Raw genomic sequence first — 25,883 nt, 5'->3', positions numbered from 1 at the left:
ATGGGTTCCAGGTGACCGGACGGTCCCATCTGGCAACATACAAACAACATATCAATAGGACCAGGTGACCTCATTGTCCCAACCTGGTTTCCCATGGGTTCTTTGATGGTCAATGGAGCAGATCTGTATCCTTCCAGTCAGGGCCGTATACCCTTAGGCTGGAATCCTCTAGAATCCAAATCTGTGTGTCTCTGGATGGAGTCATCTACCAAACTACTGTCCTGAAGAGTCTTTCTGATTCTCTGCTTCTCCTTAATTCTCTGATTCTCTTTTCAGCAGAGTAGAAAACCCTTTTTATATTTACATATGTGGCTAAGGTCATCAGTCACAGGTCAGAGGGAAAGGTGCAGGGCTCAGGTCTCATTGTTTGAGCTAATCCCGCTGCTCTTGTAAATCAACAACTAGCTGGCTGAGTACAATATGCAATTAGCATATACAAACAACATTGTTCCCAAACACTGAGTCACTGTCCTTCTTGACCAGCCAAAGAAAAACATACATTCAGAAGTCAACACAAAGATAATAATGTATTTCTCCTGGCCTAAGAAATCTAGACGTCTGGCTAATTAAGATTAGAAGCTGTGTCGTTACATGGACGATTCCTCAAGGAATATTATTATTCTATATGCTTGGGGATGGGATGGTGGAGATGTTCCCACTCTAGGGTGTATCATAGTCCTGGTTCTATGAATGTGAGGGATGGTCACAGTTCCACCACTCACTGTGTCCTGGAAACAGTGCGTGACAGGTCAGCCACCCTATAGAATCAGAGTTGTGCTGAGCTGTCAGTATTGTGAATGACTGTCTAACCGCTAAACAGGGCAGGGGCATGTGGGTTTTTTCCAGGTGTCTCCTGTCCTGGGTGATTACCTGGCTATTTCGCTGCTGATGGATTTCTGATGTGTCTATAGAACTGAGGTTGAAGAGGTCATCTTGAATCACAGTAAGATTCAACTCTTTGCTGATTGAAGGGTCAGATCCTGCAGAAAATCCTATAGAAGCTCAGTAAAGTTGTCGGTATTTCCAGATACAACGTACAGTCCTGTGATTCACCGCAGAAAGTGAAAAATGCTGCCGAAGTAGAAAGCTCTGGACAGTCAGGTGAGCGGAGAGGGCTGAGGACAATCGGAGATCAATGGCAGCTGCCTCCACCAACAGCTAACAACAGTGAGTCCCACCTTATAAATCCCAGCCAGACCCCAAGAAGAGTTAACAAAGGCCGAGCAGAGTGGTGGTGGTGCAGAGACGAGGATGCGCCATGATAGAAGGACAAGCAGTGGAGATGTTCCAGGATGAGACCTCACACATAACGCAGGGACCCCCAATCCTTTACGACATTACACACATTTCATTCCTGTAGGTTTATACATGCTTATTTTATAGTTTCCATCAGACAGGTTTATTCATTTTGTGTTTTTTTTCTTACAATAAACTTTATTGAAAATTCAAATTTATACAATAAAGGATAACAATAATAAGAGAATGGCTCGATATCCGGCGTTCAAGAAAGTTGTGCTCAGGTCACGGTAGATCCTAGTTCAGCAGATCCTGGGGTTAACATAAAATGACAGCACACAAGAGCAGCAGGGTGACAACGCGGTTACAAGGTGGCCAGTCCTTCCTTGTGTATTGTGAATGTGAGAAGATGGCATTTTATTGTCAGCAGAACCGTGAACCTTATGTGTCATGGACAGTGGTGACATTACATCATACGATACAGGGAGAAACAAAGACTAGTACCAAAACATAGAAAAAGTGTGTCCCCTCCCACCACCACTTGTGGTGCATGCTCTCCTTCCCTCTTAGAACATGGGTTCCCTTTCTTTTATTGAGCATGCTCTCCTTCCCTTGTAGAACATTGGTTCCCTTTCTTTTATTGAGCATGCTCTCCTTCCCTTGTAGAACATGGGTTCCCTTTCTTTTATTGAGCATGCCCTCCTTCCCTCGTAGAACATGGGTTCCCTTTCTTTTATTGAGCATGCCCTCCTTCCCTTGTAGAACATGGGTTCCCTTTCTTTTATTGAGCATGCTCTTCTTCCCTTGTAGAACATGGGTTCCCTTTCTTTTATTGAGCATGCTCTCCTTCCCTTGTAGAACATTGGTTCCCTTTCTTTTATTGAGCATGCTCTCCTTCCCTTGTAGAACATGGGTTCCCTTTCTTTTATTGAGCATGCTCTCCTTCCCTTGTAGAACATGGGTTCCCTTTCTTTTATTGAGCATGCCCTCCTTCCCTCGTAGAACATGGGTTCCCTTTCTTTTATTGAGCATGCCCTCCTTCCCTTGTAGAACATGGGTTCCCTTTCTTTTATTGAGCATGCTCTCCTTCCCTTGTAGAACATGGGTTCCCTTTCTTTTATTGAGCATGCTCTCCTTCCCTCGTAGCGCATGGGTTCCCTTTCTTTTATTGAGCATGCTCTCCTTCCCTTGTAGAACATGGGTTCCCTTTCTTTTATTGAGCATGTTCTCCTTCCCTTGTAGAACATGGATTCCCTTTCTTTTATTGAGCATGCCCTCCTTCCCTTGTAGAACATGGGTTCCCTTTCTTTTATTGCGCATGCCCTCCTTCCCTCGTATAACATGGGTTCCCTTTCTTTTATTGAGCATGCCCTCCTTCCCTTGTAGAACATGGGTTCCCTTTCTTTTATTGAGCATGCTCTCCTTCCCTTGTAGAACATGGGTTCCCTTTCTTTTATTGAGCATGCCCTTCTTCCCTCGTAGAACATGGGTTCCCTTTCTTTTATTGAGCATGCTCCTCTTCCCTTGTAGAACATGGGTTCCCTTTCTTTTATTGAGCATGCCCTCCTTCCCTTGTAGAACATGGGTTCCCCTTCTTTTATTGAGCATGCTCTCCTTCCCTTGTAGAATATGGGTTCCCTTTCTTTTATTGAGCATGCTCTCCTTCCCTTGTAGAACATGGGTTCCCTTTCTTTTATTGAGCATGCTCTCCTTCCCTTGTAGAACATGGGTTCCCTTTCTTTTATTGAGCATGCCCTCCTTCCCTCGTAGAACATGGGTTCCCTTTCTTTTATTGAGCATGCCCTCCTTCCCTTGAAAACCATATTCCCTTCACTTGTAGAGAACCACAAAAAATTGTCCTGATGGCCTACAGCTTCCTGTAATAGATGTAACAGCAGCGAGCAGATCCCACCATGATGGAGGACATCTCCACATCCTGGGCAAGATGTTTCTACTACTAATTCTGTCCGAATCATTGACAACTGCTGCGATGATGATATTGCAGGGGGACATAAAGCCGGACAATGAGCATGTTCTCACCATTTGTTCGTGGCTTTCTACCACTCTTGTCCTGGTGCAGGTCCCTCACTCTTGCTGACATCGGAGATCAGATGAGAGATGATGGGCTGAACATTTCCCTCCCTCTTACGACACATGTCCAGAACTAAGAGACTATTTCGTCTTTTCGGTGGGAGGGTACTTGTAATTTCTATAGTGACAGCAAGGGTCATAGTCATAGTGCCTAGATTCTAGCTGAGAACAGGATGGGCCTACGACCTCCCCTCCACCCCACACACCATCTATGGTGGCTTCTAATAATTATTCAGCCATCTACATACAATGTTGGACCTGTAGCATTTTTGGGAAATGTTTTTGGCAGGTGGGGAGATGTGTTCTTGTCTCTCCATTCCTTCTTTTATTGGGTCCATGATGGGGTGATGACTGGGGGGTAACAATGAATGAGATATAAGCAGGTGGTCACCATTTATTCAAGGACAGACGAGGAGATTGAGGGCTCATACTTCTTTATAAATACATAAATAGGGTATTCTGCAGGGTGCAGGGCTGGGGGTGAATGTGGGGTGCTCAGATCTGTATTTGGGGTGTTGCAGAGTGAAAAGCTTCAGTGACGGCTGTGTAACACACAACTCACAATCCATCCTGCTCAATGGGGGGTCATGTAGGGACCTCAGTCAGAGGAGCAGACTGAGACAATGGGGTTACTGTGAATATTCCCTACTCTTCACTATTATATCTTTATGGAAAAGGAGCTTTCTGATGTCAGGCGATGGGTCTCAGATCTAGGTACTCTACTGATGTCAAATCTGAGAAGGCCTCTTTCTCTTTACCAGACAGGTGGTCACATATGCACGATGACTTTCCAGTGTAGTCACCGTCATGGCTATCTCTGCAGGTTGCTAGCTGTTGACCCTCCATGATGGAAGGGACATAGAAGTCCTCAGAAAATAAGTGTTCCATGCAGATGGTCACACACAAGAACATTGACCCCCTCAGTGTTACACTTTTTGATCTTCATCACTTCCTCAGCAGGTGTCACCATGGCATGAAGCTAGTGATGACTGAGTCAGTATGGGTTCACATGGATAAATGGACGGCCAGTCACTGGTTCTTGGATGTTTGAGTTGTAGGAGTGGTGGTGATGGGATCTGTAAGTGGTTTTATCATGGTGATTACTGGGGTACAATGTGGTGCTAATACTGATATCACGGGCTCGGTGCAGCTCCTTCCTGCAGTCCTCTCCAGGTCCCAGTATCTGAAGGTAGGGGCCCTCACATAGTTTTCTTGAGCCCTACAGCTGTCGTAACTGGACGGTATTCTAACTGAAGATGAAAACTCAGTGTCCTTCCTCTTGCACAGAACAAGCTCCTCAGAAGGAACCAATGTGGCCTAGTCCAACTCTACGTCTCCCTCATACAGGAGAAATCCATTAAAGATAGTCAGGGGCTCATCAGAAAAGGCCAGACGCCCGGTCACTAGGTCAATGCAGATGGTATCTCCAGCTGTCAGCTGCAGAATGATGTTGAAGACCGCCAGAGAGCCAGGAGGGGTCTTGTTCTCCACTAGAGGCTTTTTCTCGAGGCCTTCGGGCTGGTAGCCTGCCGAATCCACACGTGCAATGCCTGTGTTTGACTTGGAGAGGACAGCTTCAATTTTCTCATCTTTGTAGCCAGTCAAAATTGCACTGAAGTAATATCGTCCCGCAACCGGTGCTGTGAATATACCTGCCGAGAGAAAGAGGGGCTTATCACTGAAAGGGCTTTACATGGTTAACAGAAAGAAGGCAGCAGCTCCAATGGATGATGAGCGAGATAGTCAGCTCTATGTGACAGAGGTCACTGATGACGAAACCTCTCCAGTCTTCTCTAGGATCTGTCAATATCAGGGGTTTCGGTACAGGATCCATCATCATTTATTTTATTGACTGAATGGATAAAGGAAGGAAAAATGATGAAAATTGAGATCGATGTTTCACTCTATTATCAATCGGTCAGAGATGTGTGCACCCCTTCTCCATGCCTGCAGCGTGTCGCCCCATTTTCTCTGCCCACAGCCCCTTGTGCCCTGATTGTAGCCCTGTTTCCTGCTAGTTGCTGCCTTTTCCCCTCAGAAACCTTCTCTCACTGCGGTTTATAGTGCCGTGCTTGTCTGAGGCCAGTAGCCCCCTCCCTGTCTGAAGCACATAACCCTCTCCATAGACGAAGCTTTTACCCCCCTCCCTGCCTGAAGCCATAGCCTCCTCTGTGCCTGAAGCCATAGCCTCCTCTGTGCCTGAACCCATAGCCTCCTCTGTGCCTGAACCCATAGCCTCCTCTGTGCCTGAACCCATAGCCTCCTCTGTGCCTGAACCCATAGCCTCCTCCGTGCCTGAACCCATAGCCTCCTCTGTGCCTGAACCCATAGCCTCCTCTGTGCCTGAACCCATAGCCTCCTCTGTGCCTGAACCCATAGCCTCCTCTGTGCCTGAACCCATAGCCTCCTCTGTGCCTGAACCCATAGCCTCCTCTGTGCCTGAACCCATAGCCTCCTCTGTGCCTGAACCCATAGCCTCCTCTGTGCCTGAACCCATAGCCTCCTCCGTGCCTGAACCCATAGCCTCCTCTGTGCCTGAACCCATAGCCTCCTCCGTGCCTGAACCCATAGCCTCCTCTGTGCCTGAACCCATAGCCTCCTCTGTGCCTGAACCCATAGCCTCCTCCGTGCCTGAACCCATAGCCTCCTCTGTGCCTGAACCCATAGCCTCCTCCGTGCCTGAACCCATAGCCTCCTCCGTGCCTGAACCCATAGCCTCCTCTGTGCCTGAACCCATAGCCTCCTCCGTGCCTGAACCCATAGCCTCCTCTGTGCCTGAACCCATAGCCTCCTCCATGCCTGAACCCATAGCCTCCTCTGTGCCTGAACCCATAGCCTCCTCTGTGCCTGAACCCATAGCCTCCTCTGTGCCTGAACCCATAGCCTCCTCCGTGCCTGAACCCATAGCCTCCTCTGTGCCTGAACCCATAGCCTCCTCCGTGCCTGAACCCATAGCCTCCTCCGTGCCTGAACCCATAGCCTCCTCCGTGCCTGAACCCATAGCCTCCTCCATGCCTGAACCCATAGCCTCCTCTGTGCCTGAACCCATAGCCTCCTCTGTGCCTGAACCCATAGCCTCCTCTGTGCCTGAACCCATAGCCTCCTCCGTGCCTGAACCCATAGCCTCCTCTGTGCCTGAACCCATAGCCTCCTCCGTGCCTGAACCCATAGCCTCCTCTGTGCCTGAACCCATAGCCTCCTCTGTGCCTGAACCCATAGCCTCCTCCGTGCCTGAACCCATAGCCTCCTCTGTGCCTGAACCCATAGCCTCCTCCGTGCCTGAACCCATAGCCTCCTCTGTGCCTGAACCCATAGCCTCCTCTGTGCCTGAACCCATAGCCTCCTCCGTGCCTGAACCCATAGCCTCCTCTGTGCCTTAACCCATAGCCTCCTCCGTGCCTGAACCCATAGCCTCCTCCGTGCCTGAACCCATAGCCTCCTCCATGCCTGAACCCATAGCCTCCTCCGTGCCTGAACCCATAGCCTCCTCTGTGCCTGAACCCATAGCCTCCTCTGTGCCTGAACCCATAGCCTCCTCTGTGCCTGAACCCATAGCCTCCTCTGTGCCTGAACCCATAGCCTCCTCTGTGCCTGAACCCATAGCCTCCTCTGTGCCTGAACCCATAGCCTCCTCTGTGCCTGAACCCATAGCCTCCTCCGTGCCTGAACCCATAGCCTCCTCTGTGCCTGAACCCATAGCCTCCTCCGTGCCTGAACCCATAGCCTCCTCTGTGCCTGAACCCATAGCCTCCTCCGTGCCTCTAGCCCCCGCTGAGCCTGAAGCCATAGCCTCCTCCGTACCTGAAGCCTGTAGCCCCCTCCATGCCTGAAGCCATAGCCTCCTCCGTGCCTCAAGCCAGTAGCTCCCTCTGTGCCTGTAGCCTCCTCTGTGCCTGAAGACTGTAGCCTCCTCTGTGCCTGAAGCCTGTAGCCCCCTCCGTGCCTGAAGCCTGTAGTCCCCTTCGGGTCTGAAGCCTGTAGCCCCCTCCATGCCTGAAGCCTGTAGCCCCCTCCATGCCTGAAGCCTGTAGCCCCTCCGTGCCTGAAGCCTGTAGCCCCCTCCGTGCCTGAAGCCTGTAGCCTCCTCTGTGCCTGAACCCATAGCCTCCTCCGTGCCTGAACCCATAGCCTCCTCTGTGCCTGAACCCATAGCCTCCTCTGTGCCTGAACCCATAGCCTCCTCCATGCCTGAACCCATAGCCTCCTCTGTGCCTGAACCCATAGCCTCCTCCGTGCCTGAACCCATAGCCTCCTCTGTGCCTGAACCCATAGCCTCCTCTGTGCCTGAACCCATAGCCTCCTCTGTGCCTGAACCCATAGCCTCCTCTGTGCCTGAACCCATAGCCTCCTCTGTGCCTGAACCCATAGCCTCCTCTGTGCCTGAACCCATAGCCTCCTCTGTGCCTGAACCCATAGCCTCCTCTGTGCCTGAACCCATAGCCTCCTCTGTGCCTGAACCCATAGCCTCCTCTGTGCCTGAACCCATAGCCTCCTCTGTGCCTGAACCCATAGCCTCCTCTGTGCCTGAACCCATAGCCTCCTCCGTGCCTGAACCCATAGCCTCCTCTGTGCCTGAACCCATAGCCTCCTCTGTGCCTGAACCCATAGCCTCCTCCGTGCCTGAACCCATAGCCTCCTCTGTGCCTGAACCCATAGCCTCCTCCGTGCCTGAACCCATAGCCTCCTCTGTGCCTGAACCCATAGCCTCCTCTGTGCCTGAACCCATAGCCTCCTCTGTGCCTGAACCCATAGCCTCCTCTGTGCCTGAACCCATAGCCTCCTCTGTGCCTGAACCCATAGCCTCCTCTGTGCCTGAACCCATAGCCTCCTCAGTGCCTGAACCCATAGCCTCCTCTGTGCCTGAACCCATAGCCTCCTCTGTGCCTGAACCCATAGCCTCCTCCGTGCCTGAACCCATAGCCTCCTCTGTGCCTGAACCCATAGCCTCCTCCGTGCCTGAACCCATAGCCTCCTCCGTGCCTGAACCCATAGCCTCCTCCGTGCCTGAAGCCGGTACCCCCTTCCCTGCCTGAAGCCAGTAGCCCCTTCCGTGCCTGAAGCCATAGCCTCCTCTGTGCCTGAAGCCATAGCCTCCTCCCTGCCTGAAACCATAGCCTCCTCTGTGCCTGAACCCATAGCCTCCTCCGTGCCTGAACCCATAGCCTCCTCTGTGCCTGAACCCATAGCCTCCTCCGTGCCTGAACCCATAGCCTCCTCCGTGCCTGAACCCATAGCCTCCTCCGTGCCTGAAGCCGGTACCCCCTTCCCTGCCTGAAGCCTGTAGCCCCCTCCGTGCCTGAAGCCTGTAGTCCCCTTCGGGTCTGAAGCCTGTAGCCCCCTCCATGCCTGAAGCCTGTAGCCCCTTCTCCATGCCTGAAGCCTGTAGCCCCTCCGTGCCTGAAGCCTGTAGTCCCCTTCGGGCCTGAAGCCTGTAGCCTCCTCTGTGCCTGAACCCATAGCCTCCTCCGTGCCTGAACCCATAGCCTCCTCTGTGCCTGAACCCATAGCCTCCTCCATGCCTGAACCCATAGCCTCCTCTGTGCCTGAACCCATAGCCTCCTCTGTGCCTGAACCCATAGCCTCCTCTGTGCCTGAACCCATAGCCTCCTCCATGCCTGAACCCATAGCCTCCTCTGTGCCTGAACCCATAGCCTCCTCTGTGCCTGAACCCATAGCCTCCTCTGTGCCTGAACCCATAGCCTCCTCTGTGCCTGAACCCATAGCCTCCTCCGTGCCTGAACCCATAGCCTCCTCTGTGCCTGAACCCATAGCCTCCTCTGTGCCTGAACCCATAGCCTCCTCCGTGCCTGAACCCATAGCCTCCTCTGTGCCTGAACCCATAGCCTCCTCCGTGCCTGAACCCATAGCCTCCTCCGTGCCTGAACCCATAGCCTCCTCCATGCCTGAACCCATAGCCTCCTCCGTGCCTGAAGCCGGTACCCCCTTCCCTGCCTGAAGCCAGTAGCCCCTTCCGTGCCTGAAGCCATAGCCTCCTCTGTGCCTGAAGCCATAGCCTCCTCCCTGCCTGAAACCATAGCCCCCTCCATGTCTGAAGCCAGTAGCCCCTTCCGTGCCTGAAGCCATAGCCTCCTCTGTGCCTGAAGCCATAGCCTCCTCTGTGCCTGAAGCCATAGCCTCCTCCCTGCCTGAAACCATAGCCCCCTCCATGTCTGAAGCCAGTAGCCCCTTCCGTGCCTGAAGCCATAGCCTCCTCTGTGCCTGAAGCCATAGCCTCCTTCCTGCCTGAAACCATAGCCCCCTCCATGCCTGAAAACATTAGCCCCTTCCGTGCCTGAAGCCATAGCCTCCTCCCTGCCTGAAACCATAGCCCCCTCCATGTCTGAAGCCAGTAGCCCCCTCCGTGCCTGAAATCATAGCCTCCTCCGTGCCTGAAGCCATAGCCTCCTCCGTGCCTGATGAATGTAGCCCCCTCCGTGCCTGAAGCTATAGCCTCCTCCGTGCCTCTAGCCCCGGCTGAGCCTGAAGCCATAGCCTCCTCCGTACCTGAAGCCTGTAGCCCCCTCCATGCCTGAAGCCATAGCCTCCTCCGTGCCTCAAGCCAGTAGCTCCCTCTGTGCCTGTAGCCCCCACTGTGCCTGAAGCCATAGCCTCCTCTGTGCCTGAAGACTGTAGCCTCCTCTGTGCCTGAAGCCTGTAGCCCCCTCCGTGCCTGAAGCCTGTAGTCCCCTTCGGGTCTGAAGCCTGTAGCCCCCTCCATGCCTGAAGCCTGTAGCCCCCTCCATGCCTGAAGCCTGTAGCCCCTCTGTGCCTGAAGCCTGTAGTCCCCTTCGGGCCTGAAGCCTGTAGCCTCCTCTGTGCCTGAAGCCGGTAGCCCCCTCCATGCCTGAAGCCTGTAGCCCCTCCGTGCCTGAAGCCCGTAGCCCCCTCCGTGCCTGAAGCCTGTAGCCTCCTCTGTGCCTGAAGCCTGTAGCCCCTCCGTGCCTGAAGCCTGTAGTCCCCTTCGGGCCTGAAGCCTGTAGCCTCCTCTGTGCCTGAAGCATGTAGCCCCCTCCATGCCTGAAGCCTGTAGCCCCTCCGTGCCTGAAGCCTGTAGCCCCCTCCGTGCCTGAAGCCTGTAGCCGACTCTGTGCCTGAAGCCTGTAGCCCCCTCCATGCCTGAAGCCTGTAGCCCCCTCCATGCCTGAATCCTGTAGCCCCTCCGTGCCTGAATCCTGTAGCCCCTCCATGCCTGAAGCCTGTAGCCTCCTCTGTGCCTGAAGCCTGTAGCCCCCTCCATGCCTGAAGCCTGTAGCCCCCTCCATGCCTGAAGCCTGTAGCCCCCTCCGTGCCTGAAGCCTGTAGCCCCCTCCATGCCTGAAGCCTGTAGCCCCCTCCAAGCCTGAAGCCTGTAGCCCCTCCGTGCCTGAAGCCCGTAGCCCCCTCCGTGCCTGAAGCCTGTAGCCTCCTCTGTGCCTGAAGCCTGTAGCCCCTCCGTGCCTGAAGCCTGTAGTCCCCTTCGGGCCTGAAGCCTGTAGCCTCCTCTGTGCCTGAAGCCTGTAGCCCCCTCCATGCCTGAAGCCTGTAGCCCCTCCGTGCCTGAAGCCTGTAGCCCCCTCCGTGCCTGAAGCCTGTAGCCTCCTCTGTGCCTGAAGCCTGTAGCCCCCTCCATGCCTGAAGCCTGTAGCCCCCTCCATGCCTGAATCCTGTAGCCCCTCCGTGCCTGAATCCTGTAGCCCCTCCATGCCTGAAGCCTGTAGCCTCCTCTGTGCCTGAAGCCTGTAGCCCCCTCCATGCCTGAAGCCTGTAGCCCCCTCCATGCCTGAAGCCTGTAGCCCCCTCCGTGCCTGAAGCCTGTAGCCCCCTCCATGCCTGAAGCCTGTAGCCCCCTCCATGCCTGAAGCCTGTAGCCCCTCCGTGCCTGAAGCCTGTAGCCCCCTCCGTGCCTGAAGCCTGTAGCCTCCTCTGTGCCTGAAGCCTGTAGCCCCTCTGTGCCTGAACCCTGTAGTCCCCTTCGGGCCTGAAGCCTGTAGTCCCCTTCGGGCCTGAATCCTGTAGCATCCTCTGTGCCTGAAGCCTGTAGCCCCCTCCATGCCTGAAGCCTGTAGCCCCTCCGTGCCTGAAGCCTGTAGCCCCCTCCGTGCCTGAAGCCTGTAGCCCCCTCCATGCCTGAAGCCTGTAGCCCCTCCGTGCCTGAAGCCTGTAGCCCCCTCCGTGCCTGAAGCCTGTAGCCTCCTCTGTGCCTGAAGCCTGTAGCCCCCTCCATGCCTGAAGCCTGTAGCCCCCTCCATGCCTGAATCCTGTAGCCCCTCCATGCCTGAAGCCTGTAGCCTCCTCTGTGCCTGAAGCCTGTAGCCCCCTCCATGCCTGAAGCCTGTAGCCCCCTCCATGGCTGAAGCCTGTAGCCCCCTCCGTGCCTGAAGCCTGTAGCCCCCTCCATGCCTGAAGCCTGTAGCCCCTCCGTGCCTGAAGCCTGTAGTCCCCTTCGGGTCTGAAGCCTGTAGTCCCCTTCGGGTCTGAAGCCTGTAGCCCCCTCCATGCCTGAAGCCTGTAGTCCCCTTCGGGTCTGAAGCCTGTAGTCCCCTTCGGGTCTGAAGCCTGTAGCCCCCTCCATGCCTGAAGCCTGTAGCCCCTCTGTGCCTGAAGCTGTAGCCCCTCCGTGCCTGAAGCCTGTATTCCCCTTCGAGTCTGAAGCCTGTAGTCCCCATCGGGTCTGAAGCCTGTAGTCCCCTTCGGGTCTGAAGCCTGTAGCCCCTCCGTGCCTGAAGCCTGTGGTCCCCTTCGGGTCTGAAGCCTGTAGCCCCTCCGTGCCTGAAGCCTGAAGCCCCTCCGTGCCTGAAGCCTGTAGCCGCCTTCGGGTCTGAAGCCAAACATCTACAAATGCTCTCAAACCTCCTCACTGACTAAAGATCTGGGTAAGGGTAATACAGTAAAGTAGATGGGTAAGAGGAGGATGCAACTGCAGCTTGTCTCTCTGCCTATGGGACTTCACGCAGGAGCTATAAAAGGCTAAGATAACACAAAACAACTTTGACATCCCACTCGAAAGAGCCGTCCACTCAGGAAGACGGAGAGAATAAAAATCAGAATGAAAAAACACAACTATCTGCAGGTTACACGTCAGACTTCGGGTGGCCCAATGTCTAGAAAAGGAGATGGAACAGGTAATGTGAGTGCTGTCCTGGGATGATAAATACAGTCATGGCAGAAAGTGTTGGCACCCTTAAAATTGTTCCAATACACACAAAGGAAATAAACATGCGTATAAAAAAATGTGCAATAATTTCCAACAATTTCAAGGGTGCCAACACTTTCGGCCATGACTGTATATCGATCCTGATGTCTGAGCACTAAGACCTTACATGAGGAAGCCATTGCTCACCTGTGGATGCGTCATAGGCGTTCCCATCATTTACCAAGAGTTTGTCAAAACCTATAGTTCCAGGCTCCAGTAACGGGAAGGTGAGAGCAGCTGAGAAGGAGATGTACGGAACATCTGGTAGTAGGCCGATGGGACCTAAAATCACCCATAAAAACACCATCATTTCACTATCGGCAATGATTCTAAGATGCACACAACATACGGATGATCAAAGGATAGATGAGCTCCCAAGTCAAATCTGATATATGCCAGAAAATATTAAATAAGTAGCAATCTAGTGGTGACATCTTCTGATCTCCTGTCCATGGATGTAATGGTCTAGTGGTGACATCTGCTGATCTCCTGTCCATGGATGCAATGATCTAGTGGTGGCATCTGCTGATCTCCTGTCCATGGATGTAATGGTCTAGTGGTGACATCTGCTGATCTCCTGTCCATGGATGTAATGGTCTAGTGGTGACATCTGCTGATCTCCTGTCCATGGATGTAATGATCTAGTGGTGGCATCTGCTGATCTCCTGTCCATGGATGTAATGATCTAGTGGTGACATCTGCTGATCTCCTGTCCATGGATGTAATAAGCTAGTGGTGACATCTGCTGATCTCCTGTCCATGGATGTAATAGGCTAGTGGTGACATCTGCTGATCTCCTGTCCATGGATGTAATGATCTAGTGGTGGCATCTGCTGATCTCCTGTCCATGGATGTAATGGTCTAGTGGTGGCATCTGCTGATCTCCTGTCCATGGATGTAATGATCTAGTGGTGACATCTGCTGATCTCCTGTCCATGGATGTAATGATCTAGTGGTGGCATCTGCTGATCTCCTGTCCATTGATGTAATGGTCTAGTGGTGGCATCTGCTGATCTCCTGTCCATGGATGTAATGATCTAGTGGTGGCATCTGCTGATCTCCTGTCCATGGATGTAATGGTCTAGTGGTGGCATCTGCTGATCTCCTGTCCATGGATGTAATGGTCTAGTGGTGACATCTGCTGATCTCCTGTCCATGGATGTAATGATCTAGTGGTAACATCTGCAGATCTCCCGTCCATGGATGTAATGATCTAGTGGTGACATCTGCTGATCTCCTGTCCATGGATGTAATGATCTAGTGGTGGCATCTGCTGATCTCCTGTCCATAGATGTAATGGTCTAGTGGTGGCATCTGCTGATCTCCTGTCCATGGATGTAATGATCTAGTGGTGGCATCTGCTGATCTCCTGTCCATGGATGTAATGGTCTAGTGGTGGCATCTGCTGATCTCCTGTCCATGGATGTAATGGTCTAGTGGTGACATCTGCTGATCTCCTGTCCATGGATGTAATGATCTAGTGGTAACATCTGCAGATCTCCCGTCCATGGATGTAATGATCTAGTGGTGACATCTGCTGATCTCCTGTCCATGGATGTAATGATCCAGTGGAGGCATCTGCTGATCTCCTGTCCATGGATGTAATGATCTAGCGGTGATATCTGCTGATCTCCTCTCCATGGATGTAATGATCTAGTGGTGGCATCTGCTAATCTCCTGTCCATGGATGTAATGGTCTAGTGGTGACATCTGCTGATCTCCTGTCCATGGATGTAATGATCTAGTAGTGACATCTGCTGATCTCCTGTCCATGGATGTAATGATCTAGTGGTGGCATCTGCTGATCTCTGGTCCATGAATGTAATGATCTAGTGGTGACATCTGCTGATCTCCTGCCCATGGACGTAATGATCTAGTGGTGACATCTGCTGATCTCCTGTCCATGGATGTAATGGTCTAGTGGTGATATCTGCTGATCTCCTGACCATGGATGTAATGATCTAGTGGTGACATCTGCTGATCTCCTATCCATGGATGTAATGATCTAGTGGAGGCATCTGCTGCTCTCCTGTTCCTGGATGTAATGATCTAGTGGTGACATCTGCTGATCTCCTGTCCATAGATGTAATGGTCTAGTGGTGGCATCTGCTGATCTCCTGTCCATGGATGTAATGATCTAGTGGTGACATCTGCTGATCTCCTGTCCATGGATGTAATGATCTAGTGGTGACATCTGCTGATCTCCTGTCCATGGATGTAATGGTCTAGTGGTGACATCTGCTGATCTCCTGTCCATAGATGTAATGGTCTAGTGGTGGCATCTGCTAATCTCCTGTCCATAGATGTAATGATCCAGTGATGATATCTGCTGCTCTCCTATCCATGGATGTAATGGTCTAGTGGTGGCATCTGCTGATCTTCTGTCCATAGATGTAATGATCTAGTGGTGGCATCTGCTGATCTCCTGTCCATGAATGTAATGGTCTAGTGGTGACATGTGCTGATCTCCTGCCCATGGATGTAATGATCTAGTGGTGACATCTGCTGATCTCCTATCCATGGATGTAATGGTCTAGTGGTGAAATCTGCTGATCTCCTGCCCATGGATGTAATGATCTAGTGGTGACATCTGCTGATCTCCTGTCCATGAATGTAATGGTCTAGTGGTGACATGTGCTGATCTCCTGCCCATGGATGTAATGATCTAGTGGTGACATCTGCTGATCTCCTGCCCATGGATGTAATGATCTAGTGGTGACATCTGCTGATCTCCTGTCCATGGATGTAATGGTCTAGTGGTGGCATCTGCTGATCTCCTGTCCATGGATGTAATGATCTAGTGGTGACATCTGCTGATCTCCTGTCCATGGATGTAATGATCTAGTGGTGACATCTGCTGATCTCCTGTCCATGGATGTAATGATCTAGTGGTGACATCTGCTGATCTCCTCTCCATGGATGTAATTGGTCTAGTGGTGACATCTGCTGATCTCCTGTCCATGGATGTAATGATCTAGTGGTGGCATCTGCTGATCTCCTGTCCATAGATGTAATGGTCTAGTGGTGACATCTGCTGATCTCCTGTCCATGGATGTAATGATCTAGTGGTGGCATCTGCTGATCTCCTGTCCATGGATGTAATGGTCTAGTGGTGACATCTGCTGATCTCCTGTCCATGGATGTAATGATCTAGTGGTGGCATCTGCTGATCTCCTGTCCATGGATGTAATGATCTAGTGGTGGCATCTGCAGATCTCCTGTCCATAGATGTAATTATCTAGTGGTGATATCTGCTGATCTCCTGTCCATAGATGTAATGGTCTAGTGGTGACATCTGCTGATCTCCTGTCCATAGATGTAATGGTCTAGTGGTGACATCTGGTGATCTCCTGTCCATGGATGTAATGATCTAGTGGTGACATCTGCTGATCTCCTGTCCATGGATGTAATGGTCTAGTGGTGACATCTGCTGATCTCCTGTCCATGGATGTAATGATCTAGTGGTGACATCTGCTGATCTCCTGTCCATGGATGTAATGATCTAGTGGTGGCATCTGCAGATCTCCTGTCCATAGATGTAATTATCTAGTGGTGATATCTGCTGATCTCCTGTCCATAGATGTAATGGTCTAGTGGTGACATCTGCTGATCTCCTGTCCATAGATGTAATGGTCTAGTGGTGACATCTGGTGATCTCCTGTCCATGGATGTAATGATCTAGTGGTGACATCTGCTGATCTCCTGTCCATGGATGTAATGATCTAGTGGTGACATCTGCTGATCTCCTGTCCATGGATGTAATGGTCTAGTGGTGACATCTGCTGATCTCCTGTCCATGGATGTAATGATCTAGTGGTGGCATCTGCTGATCTCCTGTCCATGGATGTAATGATCTAGTGGTGGCATCTGCTGATCTCCTGTCCATGGATGTAATGGTCTAGTGGTGGCATCTGCTGATCTCCTGTCCATGGATGTAATGGCCTAGTGGTGGCATCTGCTGATCTCCTGTCCATGGATGTAATGATCTAGTGGTGGCAACTGCTGATCTCCTGTCCATGGATGTAACAATCTAGTGGTGGCATCTGCTGATCTCCTGTCCATGAATGTAATGGTCTAGTGGTGGCATCTGCTGATCTCCTGTCCATGGATGTAATGGCCTAGTGGTTGCATCTGCTGATCTCCTATCAATGAATGTAAAGATCTAGTGGTGACATCTGCTGATCTCCTGTCCATGGATATATTGATCTAGTGGTGACATCTGCTGATCTCCTGTCCATGGATATATTGATCTAGTGGTGATATCTGCTGATCTCCTGTCCATGGATGTAATGGTCTAGTGGTGACATCTGCTGATCTCCTGTCCATGGATGTTATGATCTAGTGGTGGCATCTGCTGATCTCCTGTCCATAGATGTAATGGTCTAGTGGTGGCATCTGCTGATCTCCTGTCCATGGATGTAATGATCTAGTGGTGGCATCTGCTGATCTCCTGTCCATGGATATATTGATCTAGTGGTGACATCTGCTGATCTCCTGTCCATAGATGTAATAATACAATGGTAATAGAATATGTAAGTCGTGGTCTTGATTTACAACCTGTATATTAGAGAAGTAGGATATCATTCTCACCTTGTTCACCTTGAAGCCCTATAAAAAAAAAAATTATGAATTATCTGGAGAAGATAAGAAGAACAGATATGACCATAGATATAAGTGTAACATAAATAGAAGAGAACTTCCAGCTATTATTAGGATACGCTGACGTTTCTGTGTAATAGTATTGAGGGTCTGGCTGATGGACGCATATTTAGTAACGTAACCCACGGGCCAAGCCCATGACCACAAGCAATGACTCTAAACATGACTCTGGACCATAATCAAACTCTATGAGCATAGCTCAGAACTCTATGCCATGACCCTAGCCCTTGACCCTAATCCAATTCATTAATGACTATGACCTTAGCCCATGGCTCTAACATGTGACCATGGATCATAAGCTTAACTCAGGACCCTGGTGCCAAAAAATACACCAGTTAAATGGAGAACATGACAAATAGATTGTACTTGACTATTTCCCCTGAAATGTAATTCTCACCTGGTGGTCCAATAGGACCTTGCTTTCCAGGAACTCCATCTTTCCCAGTTGGTCCCTGTGGCCCTGGTGGTCCTTGAGGTCCTGCTTTTCCCATTGGCCCTGGAGGACCTGGAAGACCTGGGGGGCCTGATATAGAAGAAACTAGTTAATGATCATTTTGAACCCTGACGTGTGGTGTCTGAAAGTGACTGCTATCTACAATAGTGACCTGATTACTATGCTCCCCAAAGCGGAGGTGGAATTCATAGTAAACGTCTCTTTCAGCTCACACTTTCCTAGTTACATTGGATCTAGGTTGATTCTTCAATCTCCTACAATATAATCTGTCCCTCAACTACAATGTTTAATACCGAGGCTGTCATAGAAAAATGAAAATCCATAAGACATCTCCAGAGAAGGGAGATGAGCTAACAATTCAAACTCCTTTTGGAAGTAGGACCTCATTTTGAACATATGAGGAAGAGAGGAAACTAGTCATAGCTAGGGGGAGAAAAACTAAATAAACCAACCTTTGAAACAGCGGTCCCCTGTAGTGTCCAGGTAATTAAACAGTGGATTTAGCTGAGAAGGGGCAGCAAGAATGACATTTGTTGGCGCACAAGGATAGAACATCCTGGGTTCAGAAGGCGTGTTCCAGAAATTGTGTCTCCATTGTACAGATATGAATATTCAGGCTTGTATCGATCCAATATATATGGGATATAGATTTTCAGTGTTGTAGCGGAGGGACTGAGATGACACATTCACTCACATAACTGTAGGGCTATTACAACTCCTCCAGCTTAAAGAGGTTGTCCACTACTATATAAAATGCCTCAAAAGCTGGAGGAGTTCTAATAGCCCTACAGTTATGTGAGTGAATGCGTCAGGTCAGTCCCTGTGTTACGATATCTATATCCCATATATATTGGATACTGTTTGAAGAAAAAAAGTTTCAGTCTCCAGAGAAGACAAGGGGCATTCCCTGTGTCTGGGGAAAATAAGGTTCAATCTCCAGAGGAGACAAGGGTGCACCCCCTCCACCTGGAGAAAAGTCCAGTCTCCAGAGGAGACAATGGGGCACTACCTCGGCCTGGAGTAAGAAAGGTTCAGTCTCCAGACAAGACAAGGGGGCACTTTCTATGCTTTAAAAAAGGTTAATTCTCCAGAGGAGACAAGGTGGCACTCCCCCCACCATGAGAAAGAAAGATTAATTCTCCGGAGGAGACAAGGTGGCACTACCTCCACCTGGAGACATAAAGGTTCAGTCTCCAGAGGAAACAAGGGGGCACTTTCTCTTCCTAGAGAAAAAAAGGTTCAATCTCCAGAGAAGACTAGGGGGCACTCCCTCCGCCTACAGAAAGAAAGGTTCAATCTTCAGAGGCGACAAAGGGGCAACTCCCTCCACGTGGAGAAAGAAAGGATAATTTTCCAGAGGAGACAATAGGGCACCCCTCCACCTGAAGAAAGGTTTAGTCTCCAGAAGAGACAAGAGTTCACTCCCTCCGCCTACAGAATGAAAGGTTCAGTCTCCAGAGAAGACAAGGGAGCACTCCCTCTGCCTAAAGAAAGAAAGGTTCAGTCTCCAGAGGAAACAAGGGGGCACTCCCACCTCCTAGAGAAAAAAAGGTTCAATCTCCAGAGAAGACTAGGGGGCACTCCCTCCGCCTACAGAAAGAAAGATTCAATCTTCAGAGGCGACAAAGGGGCACTCCCTCCACGTGGAGAAAGGTTCAGTCTCCAGAGGAGACAAAGGGGCACTCCTTCCGCCTAGAGAAAGAAATGTTCAATCTCCAGAGGAGACAAAGGGACACTCCCTCGACCTGGAGAAAGAAAGGTTAAATCTCTAGAGAAGACAAAGGTGCACTCCCTGCACCTGAAAATAAAAAGGTTCAATCTCCAGAGAAGACAAGGGTGAACTCCCTGCACCTGGAGAAAGAAAGGTTCAATCTCCAGAGGTGGCAAGGATTCTTCAATAAGAGAAGCATTAATCTGTGGTACAGGGGACCTAACAAAAAGGCTGAGATTCTTTTTTAGAGGAAAATAACAAATAATTCAGTAAACATGTAAAGTTTTTTTCTAAATGTTTAGTCTAGGGGGCCGACAATTGGGATCAGGATGGAAAGCTGAGCTCTTCCGGGAGCGAGAGCAGATCATGCATTGTGGTTGTATATATACCCTTTTTTCCTTTTCCTTCGGTTGAGTTTTATGGACATTTGTTTTTTTTCAACAATATTAACTATGTACGGTAACTCTAGTGTCTTACCTATAAAGTCCTGGAGGGTGAAGTTCTGGAACTCAGAGGACAGGATCAGCATGGAGCTGTTCAGAGTGTTCAATCTGCCATTGATGCCGCTGAGCTGCTTATTGTGAAGCTTATCAAACCAGGCGGTGTGAGTCCTCAGGGTGCTGTTCATCTCATGTACACAGTTCCACAGGCCGGACACATGCATATTTAGGGTTTCCTTTATTTTACTTAAGCTACTCGAGACTGTATCAAGCTTAAGACAGACATTCTCCAGCTTACTGACACGCTTCTCCAGTCCTCCAGAGGAACGCCGGCACTCTTGGCTCTCCTCTAACACCATGCTGGTAAAACTATTGATTTCTTTTTGGAAGAGGTGGAACTTTTCAGCATTGTCTTTGATGTGCTCAGTCACCTCCTCCTGAACTTTATTAATCTCTGAGATGAGCTTGTGTTTGGTTGTCCCCAGGTCATGGATGTCCGTCTCATGTTTCTCCACACTTTCTTGCAGATCTTTAACACTGTCATTCAAGGACGTGAAGGTCACAATGATGTTAGAGAGTTCTCCCTGTAAATGTTTCAATTCTCCACTAGAGCTTCCTCCAAAGACGGTAAAGCCATCAAGAGGTTTACTGGAGCCGCTCAGGCCCTCCTCGGCTTTCTTGTGCATAGCCTGGCAAGTGGCGGTGCACTCTGCCACCTGCTCCTTTAACTTGCCCACTTCCTCCTGCAGATTGGAGCACACCTGCCCACAGCTCCTGTAGTCAAACTGTATCATTTTCTTAAGAGAGGCAATATCATTCTCCATGTCAAGCATCTTTCCATTAGTGTCGTTCTGATACTGAGCGATGTTCACATCAAATCTGTCTAGATCATCCAGGATGGTGGTTGTGAATCTGTCTTGGGCATCTTTGAGGTCATTGAATAACTTTGTGGAGGAGTCTCCATTGGCATTCACAAAGGTCTTAACATTAGTGAGTTCATCCTCCAAGTCATTGAGAGTCCCTTGCATCTTTGAGCCCGATTCTCTCAGATCAATGATATCGGAATGGATAATCTCGATCTGGTCTGCGTTCTGCTTCACCCGGTTCTCTAAGTCTGAGACGGCTCCAGTCACATCTGAACTCTGCTTGCTGCACTGGTCTCTGCACTGATGGACAGAACTGGTCACCTTGCTGATCAGAATCTTCATATCTTCACCAAGTTCTCCAATGCGATTTTCATTCTTTCCAACCCGATCTTTCAGGGAGTTAAAATTGAAGGAGAAATCCAGCATCTTTTGCTCCATCTGGTCTCGGAATCCAGAACTGTTGCCCAGCTCAGTCAGCAGAATGTTGATTTTGTAGTCATTGCCTTGGATGCGGTTCTTGAAGTCATCTCTGAGTTTATCGATTTCGTCCTGGAAATAATTTTTTAGCTCGTCTCTGTAGTTGTAATAATGTTCCTCCAAGGTCCTTCTCGTGATGTTCATTCGCCCCTCAATGTCGGATAGGCGACTATTCAGGTTAGTGCCCCCCTGGCTTATCTCATTGTTACCTTCCCCTAGTTCGTTGTCTAGACGGATGGTCAGGGCAACCACAGATCCAGACAAGGTGTCTGCTCTCCTCTCTGCATCACCTACTCTTCTGCGCAGATCAGCAACTTCCATGCAGCAGTCCTTCGGGAGCCGTTTTGTCATCTCTACCACATGTGACTGGATGTTCTGCACGGCTTCTCGGTTTCTCTGGTCCACAGAGTTGATAAGTTTCTCTAACCCTCGTATACGGTCCTGATCCTCATTGTGTTTATTACGGAAGCTCTCCACACCTGAGAGGCAGGTGGAACATGACTGTTGCATCATTCTTTCAACCTCTTTTAGGATGTCTCCTCTCAGGCCTGTAGTGATACCAGAACTGCCAGGAGGCTGGTGGGGGTTCAAGTTTCCGAGCTCTTGATCGTGGTCTTTCACTTTCTTGTCCAGATTGGTAAGGAGGGTCTGAATGTCGTTTAACTTTTCCGACATGTCAGACTGGCTGGAGGCAGAATCTGCTGGTTGCTTACCATTCAACACATTTTCCACAGTCAGACGAATTTCAGACTGGAATTTCTCATTCATCCCCTGCAATGTAGATTGCAAGCTCTGCAGATCTTTGGTCAGACGTTGCACCTTGTCTTCCAGTTGCTTCACTTTCTCAGAGTCTCCTTGACCTGACAGAAACAACAGGACAGATATTCAGAGACTATTCCAAAATAGACAGCAGCTTAAGCACCTTTTATTTCTGGTATTACCTCATTTCGGTAGAGATTTCTGATGAATACGTATTAGGAGCATTGGTAGCTTGAAGAGAAGACAGAACCCAGAGAGAAACTACAAAGAGTGAGAAAGAAAGAAGAACTGTAAGAAACTGCAGATCCGAGAGGAAAACAAAGGTAAGGACACATGCAATGATGAGAGCCCTGAGGAGAAAGGGTCTACGCAGAGGGAGACAGTGGAGGAAGAAACAGCTCAACAGTAGACATCTAAGGAGTAGATCACAGATCCCATCTCTCTACAGCCATGGGGTAAAACGGCCAAAGTTACAATACAAAGACAATCATGGGCATCTAGTATCACAATAGTCTTAGAGATAGCAACTAATTACTGACTTACACTGGAACTGAGATCTGGAGGCCTCAGGTCTGACATGAGGACCCCAACATCTAATACTTTGAGGAGATGAAGATCCAGGAGATAAGGGATCACAGCTTCAGAGTCTGAAGAGGTCAGGAAAAGAGAAGGCTCAAGTTTCAACCATCTTCTCCTTACAAGAGGCAGTGTGGAATGAAGTGGAGAGAAGAGGGACTATCAAAGCTAAAGTTTCTGTAGAGGTCTGGATAACATGAGAAGGCTCAGGTTGCAGGCCTCTCCTCCTCTCATCACTAAAAGCATTGGGTACAGGAAAGAGAATCAGAACTTTAGTGTCTGCAGAGGACAGGGCGAGAGTAGAGAGGAGAAGGAGAAAAGTCCTCTCCTCTACTTTTCTTATCTTTAGAGCCGGTCTCCCTCTTACTAAACTCTCCCCTCTCCAATCCGTCCTGAATGTAGCAGTCAGGATCATATTCCTGTCCAGCCGCTACACCGATGCCTCTTCCCTGTGCCAGTCATTGCACTGGTTACCCATCTGATACAGAGTTCAATATAAACTTATCGCTCTCACCCGTAAAGCGCTCCACAGTTCAGCACCACCCTACATCTCCTCCCTCGTCTCAGTCTATCACTCTACCCATGCCCTCCCTTCTGCTAATGTCTTAAAATTAAAATCCTCAATAATCTGAACCTCCCACTCTCATTTCTAAGATTTCTCGCGTGCTGCACCGATTCTCTGGAATGCACTACTCAGGACAGTTTGAATAATTCCCAATACTTTCAGCGCGGCCTAAAAACACATTTCTTTAGAGTGGCCTATAGCCTCACCTCACTTATGTAACTATTACAGGACCCTCGTAGAATCTGTTCCCACACCCTCAATGCATTTAATAGCCCTCTGTGTGTGTACTGATCACATGTTGAGGAGAGCCATAGGATCAAATACTTAATTAACCTCAAGACATAGGAGATTGAGAGAAAAGACCCACAAAGTGTATTATTTCACCTTACATAAGTTTGTTTAGATCAAAAGATGGCTGCCATTTCCTGTTTCATCACACCATGCTCTGTCCTGGGAGGAAGCTGCATTCTATAGAAGGACTAACCAACCACAGAGCGACACATCGCATGGATCACGCCCCTTCATGACCTCATGGACCAACCCACCCTGATGACCTCATGGATCTGCCCATGGACTAACCAATGAATACATCTGGTTACCCCCATTCTAGAGCTAACCATATAAGTCTATGTTTGGGTTGAATAAAGACACTTGGAGCTGTGCCATAGCTGATGAAGGAGAGCTTACATCCGACTGTGTGTGTGTCTGATGTTATTCTTTCTTGCATGCACTTGATCATATCCATTAGGCCAGGAGCCGGCAACGAGTGAACATACCCAAGTGTTCACCCTAACATTCACACATACTGGCCGGTGACCGGTTCATGCAGCATTATGTGAAACCCCCATTTATTATACCGATGGCCGGACTGTACAGTACAAGCACTCTTTACCATTCACCTTTCAGGTCTCCCCTCTCTCCTCATAGATTGTAGCCTGTGATCAGGACCCTCACTGCTCCTGTAACTGGTGGTCTATGTGTTACTGTGTGATGTCTTTATTCTCTGTACATGACGGCACGTTCTACCTATTGTGTCCTCCATCTCCTCATAGATTGTAGCCTGTGATCAGGACCCTCACTGCTCCTGTAACTGGTGGTCTATGTGTTACTGTGTGATGTCTTTATTCCCTGTACATGACGGCACGTTCTAACTATTGTGTCCCCCATCTCCTCATAGATTGTAGCCTGTGATCAGGACCCTCACTGCTCCTGTAACTGGTGGTCTATGTGTTACTGTGTGATGTCTTTATTCTCTGTACATGACGGCACGTTCTACCTATTGTGTCCTCCATCTCCTCATAGATAGTAGCCTGTGATCAGGACCCTCACTGCTCCTGTAACTGGTGGTCTATGTGTTACTGTGTGATGTCTTTATTCTCTGTACATGACGGCACGTTCTACCTATTGTGTCCTCCATCTCCTCATAGATTGTAGCCTGTGATCAGGACCCTCACTGCTCCTGTAACTGGTGGTCTATGTGTTACTGTGTGATGTCTTTATTCTCTGTACATGACGGCACGTTCTACCTATTGTGTCCTCCATCTCCTCATAGATTGTAGCCTGTGATCAGGACCCTCACTGCTCCTGTAACTGGTGGTCTATGTGTTACTGTGTGATGTCTTTATTCTCTGTACATGACGGCACGTTCTACCTATTGTGTCCTCCATCTCCTCATAGATTGTAGCCTGTGATCAGGACCCTCACTGCTCCTGTAACTGGTGGTCTATGTGTTACTGTGTGATGTCTTTATTCTCTGTACATGACGGCACGTTCTACCTATTGTGTCCTCCATCTCCTCATAGATTGTAGCCTGTGATCAGGACCCTCACTGCCCCTGTAACTGGTGGTCTATGTGTTACTCTGTGATGTCTTTATTCTCTGTACATGACGGCACGTTCTACCTATTGTGTCCTCCATCTCCTCATAGATTGTAGCCTGTGATCAGGACCCTCACTGCTCCTGTAACTGGTGGTCTATGTGTTACTGTGTGATGTCTTTATTCTCTGTACATGACGGCACGTTCTACCTATTGTGTCCTCCATCTCCTCATAGATTGTAGCCTGTGATCAGGACCCTCACTGCTCCTGTAACTGGTGGTCTATGTGTTACTGTGTGATGTCTTTATTCTCTGTACATGGCGGCACGTTCTAAATATTGTGTCCCCCATCTCCTCATAGATTGTAGCTTGTGATCAGGACCCTCACTGCCCCTGTAACTGGTGGTCTATGTGTTACTGTGTGATGTCTTTATTCTCCTTACATGACGGCACGTTCTACCTATTGTGTCCTCCATCTCCTCATAGATTGTAGCCTGTGATCAGGACCCTCACTGCTCCTGTAACTGGTGGTCTATGTGTTGCTGTGTGATGTCTTTATTCTCTGTACATGACGGCACGTTCTACCTATTGTGTCCCCCATCTCCTCATAGATTGTAGCTTGTGATCAGGACCCTCACTGCTCCTGTAACTGGTGGTCTATGTGTTACTGTGTGATGTCTTTATTCTCCTTACATGACGGCACGTTCTACCTATTGTGTCCTCCATCTCCTCATAGATTGTAGCCTGTGATCAGGACCCTCACTGCTCCTGTAACTGGTGGTCTATGTGTTACTGTGTGATGTCTTTATTATCTGTACATGAAGGCACGTTCTTCCTATTGTGTCCCCCATCTCCTCATAGATTGTAGCTTGTGATCAGGACCCTCACTGCTCCTGTAACTGGTGGTCTATGTGTTACTGTGTGATGTCTTTATTCTCTGTACATGACGGCACGTTCTACCTATTGTGTCCTCCATCTCCTCATAGATTGTAGCCTGTGATCAGGACCCTCACTGCTCCTGTAACTGGTGGTCTATGTGTTACTGTGTGATGTCTTTATTC

General features: G+C 49.6%; 1 protein-coding gene across 1 annotated transcript in view; it reads right to left on the bottom strand.

The window, feature by feature from the left end:
• Positions 1 to 3,261: 3,261 nt before the first annotated feature.
• Positions 3,262 to 25,883, bottom strand: part of EMILIN1 (elastin microfibril interfacer 1) — a 144,367-nt gene continuing 121,745 nt past the window's right edge. Inside the window, exons 2-6 of the mRNA XM_073673774.1 lie at positions 19,801 to 21,966; positions 17,556 to 17,681; positions 17,090 to 17,107; positions 12,647 to 12,781; positions 3,262 to 4,979 (exon numbers count right to left, since the gene is read on the bottom strand). Coding sequence (XP_073529875.1) covers positions 4,645 to 4,979; positions 12,647 to 12,781; positions 17,090 to 17,107; positions 17,556 to 17,681; positions 19,801 to 21,966 — 2,780 coding nt within the window. The 3' untranslated portion in view covers positions 3,262 to 4,644. The remainder of the gene's footprint in view (positions 4,980 to 12,646; positions 12,782 to 17,089; positions 17,108 to 17,555; positions 17,682 to 19,800; positions 21,967 to 25,883) is intronic.

This window comes from Phyllobates terribilis, unplaced genomic scaffold (assembly GCF_046119375.1).
Source record: "Phyllobates terribilis strain yellow unplaced genomic scaffold, ASM4611937v1 Scaffold_3__8_contigs__length_932513732, whole genome shotgun sequence".
NCBI lineage: Eukaryota > Metazoa > Chordata > Amphibia > Anura > Dendrobatidae > Phyllobates > Phyllobates terribilis.
The sequence above is the reverse complement of the archived record's forward strand: the minus strand, read 5'-3'. Positions and strand labels throughout refer to the sequence as shown.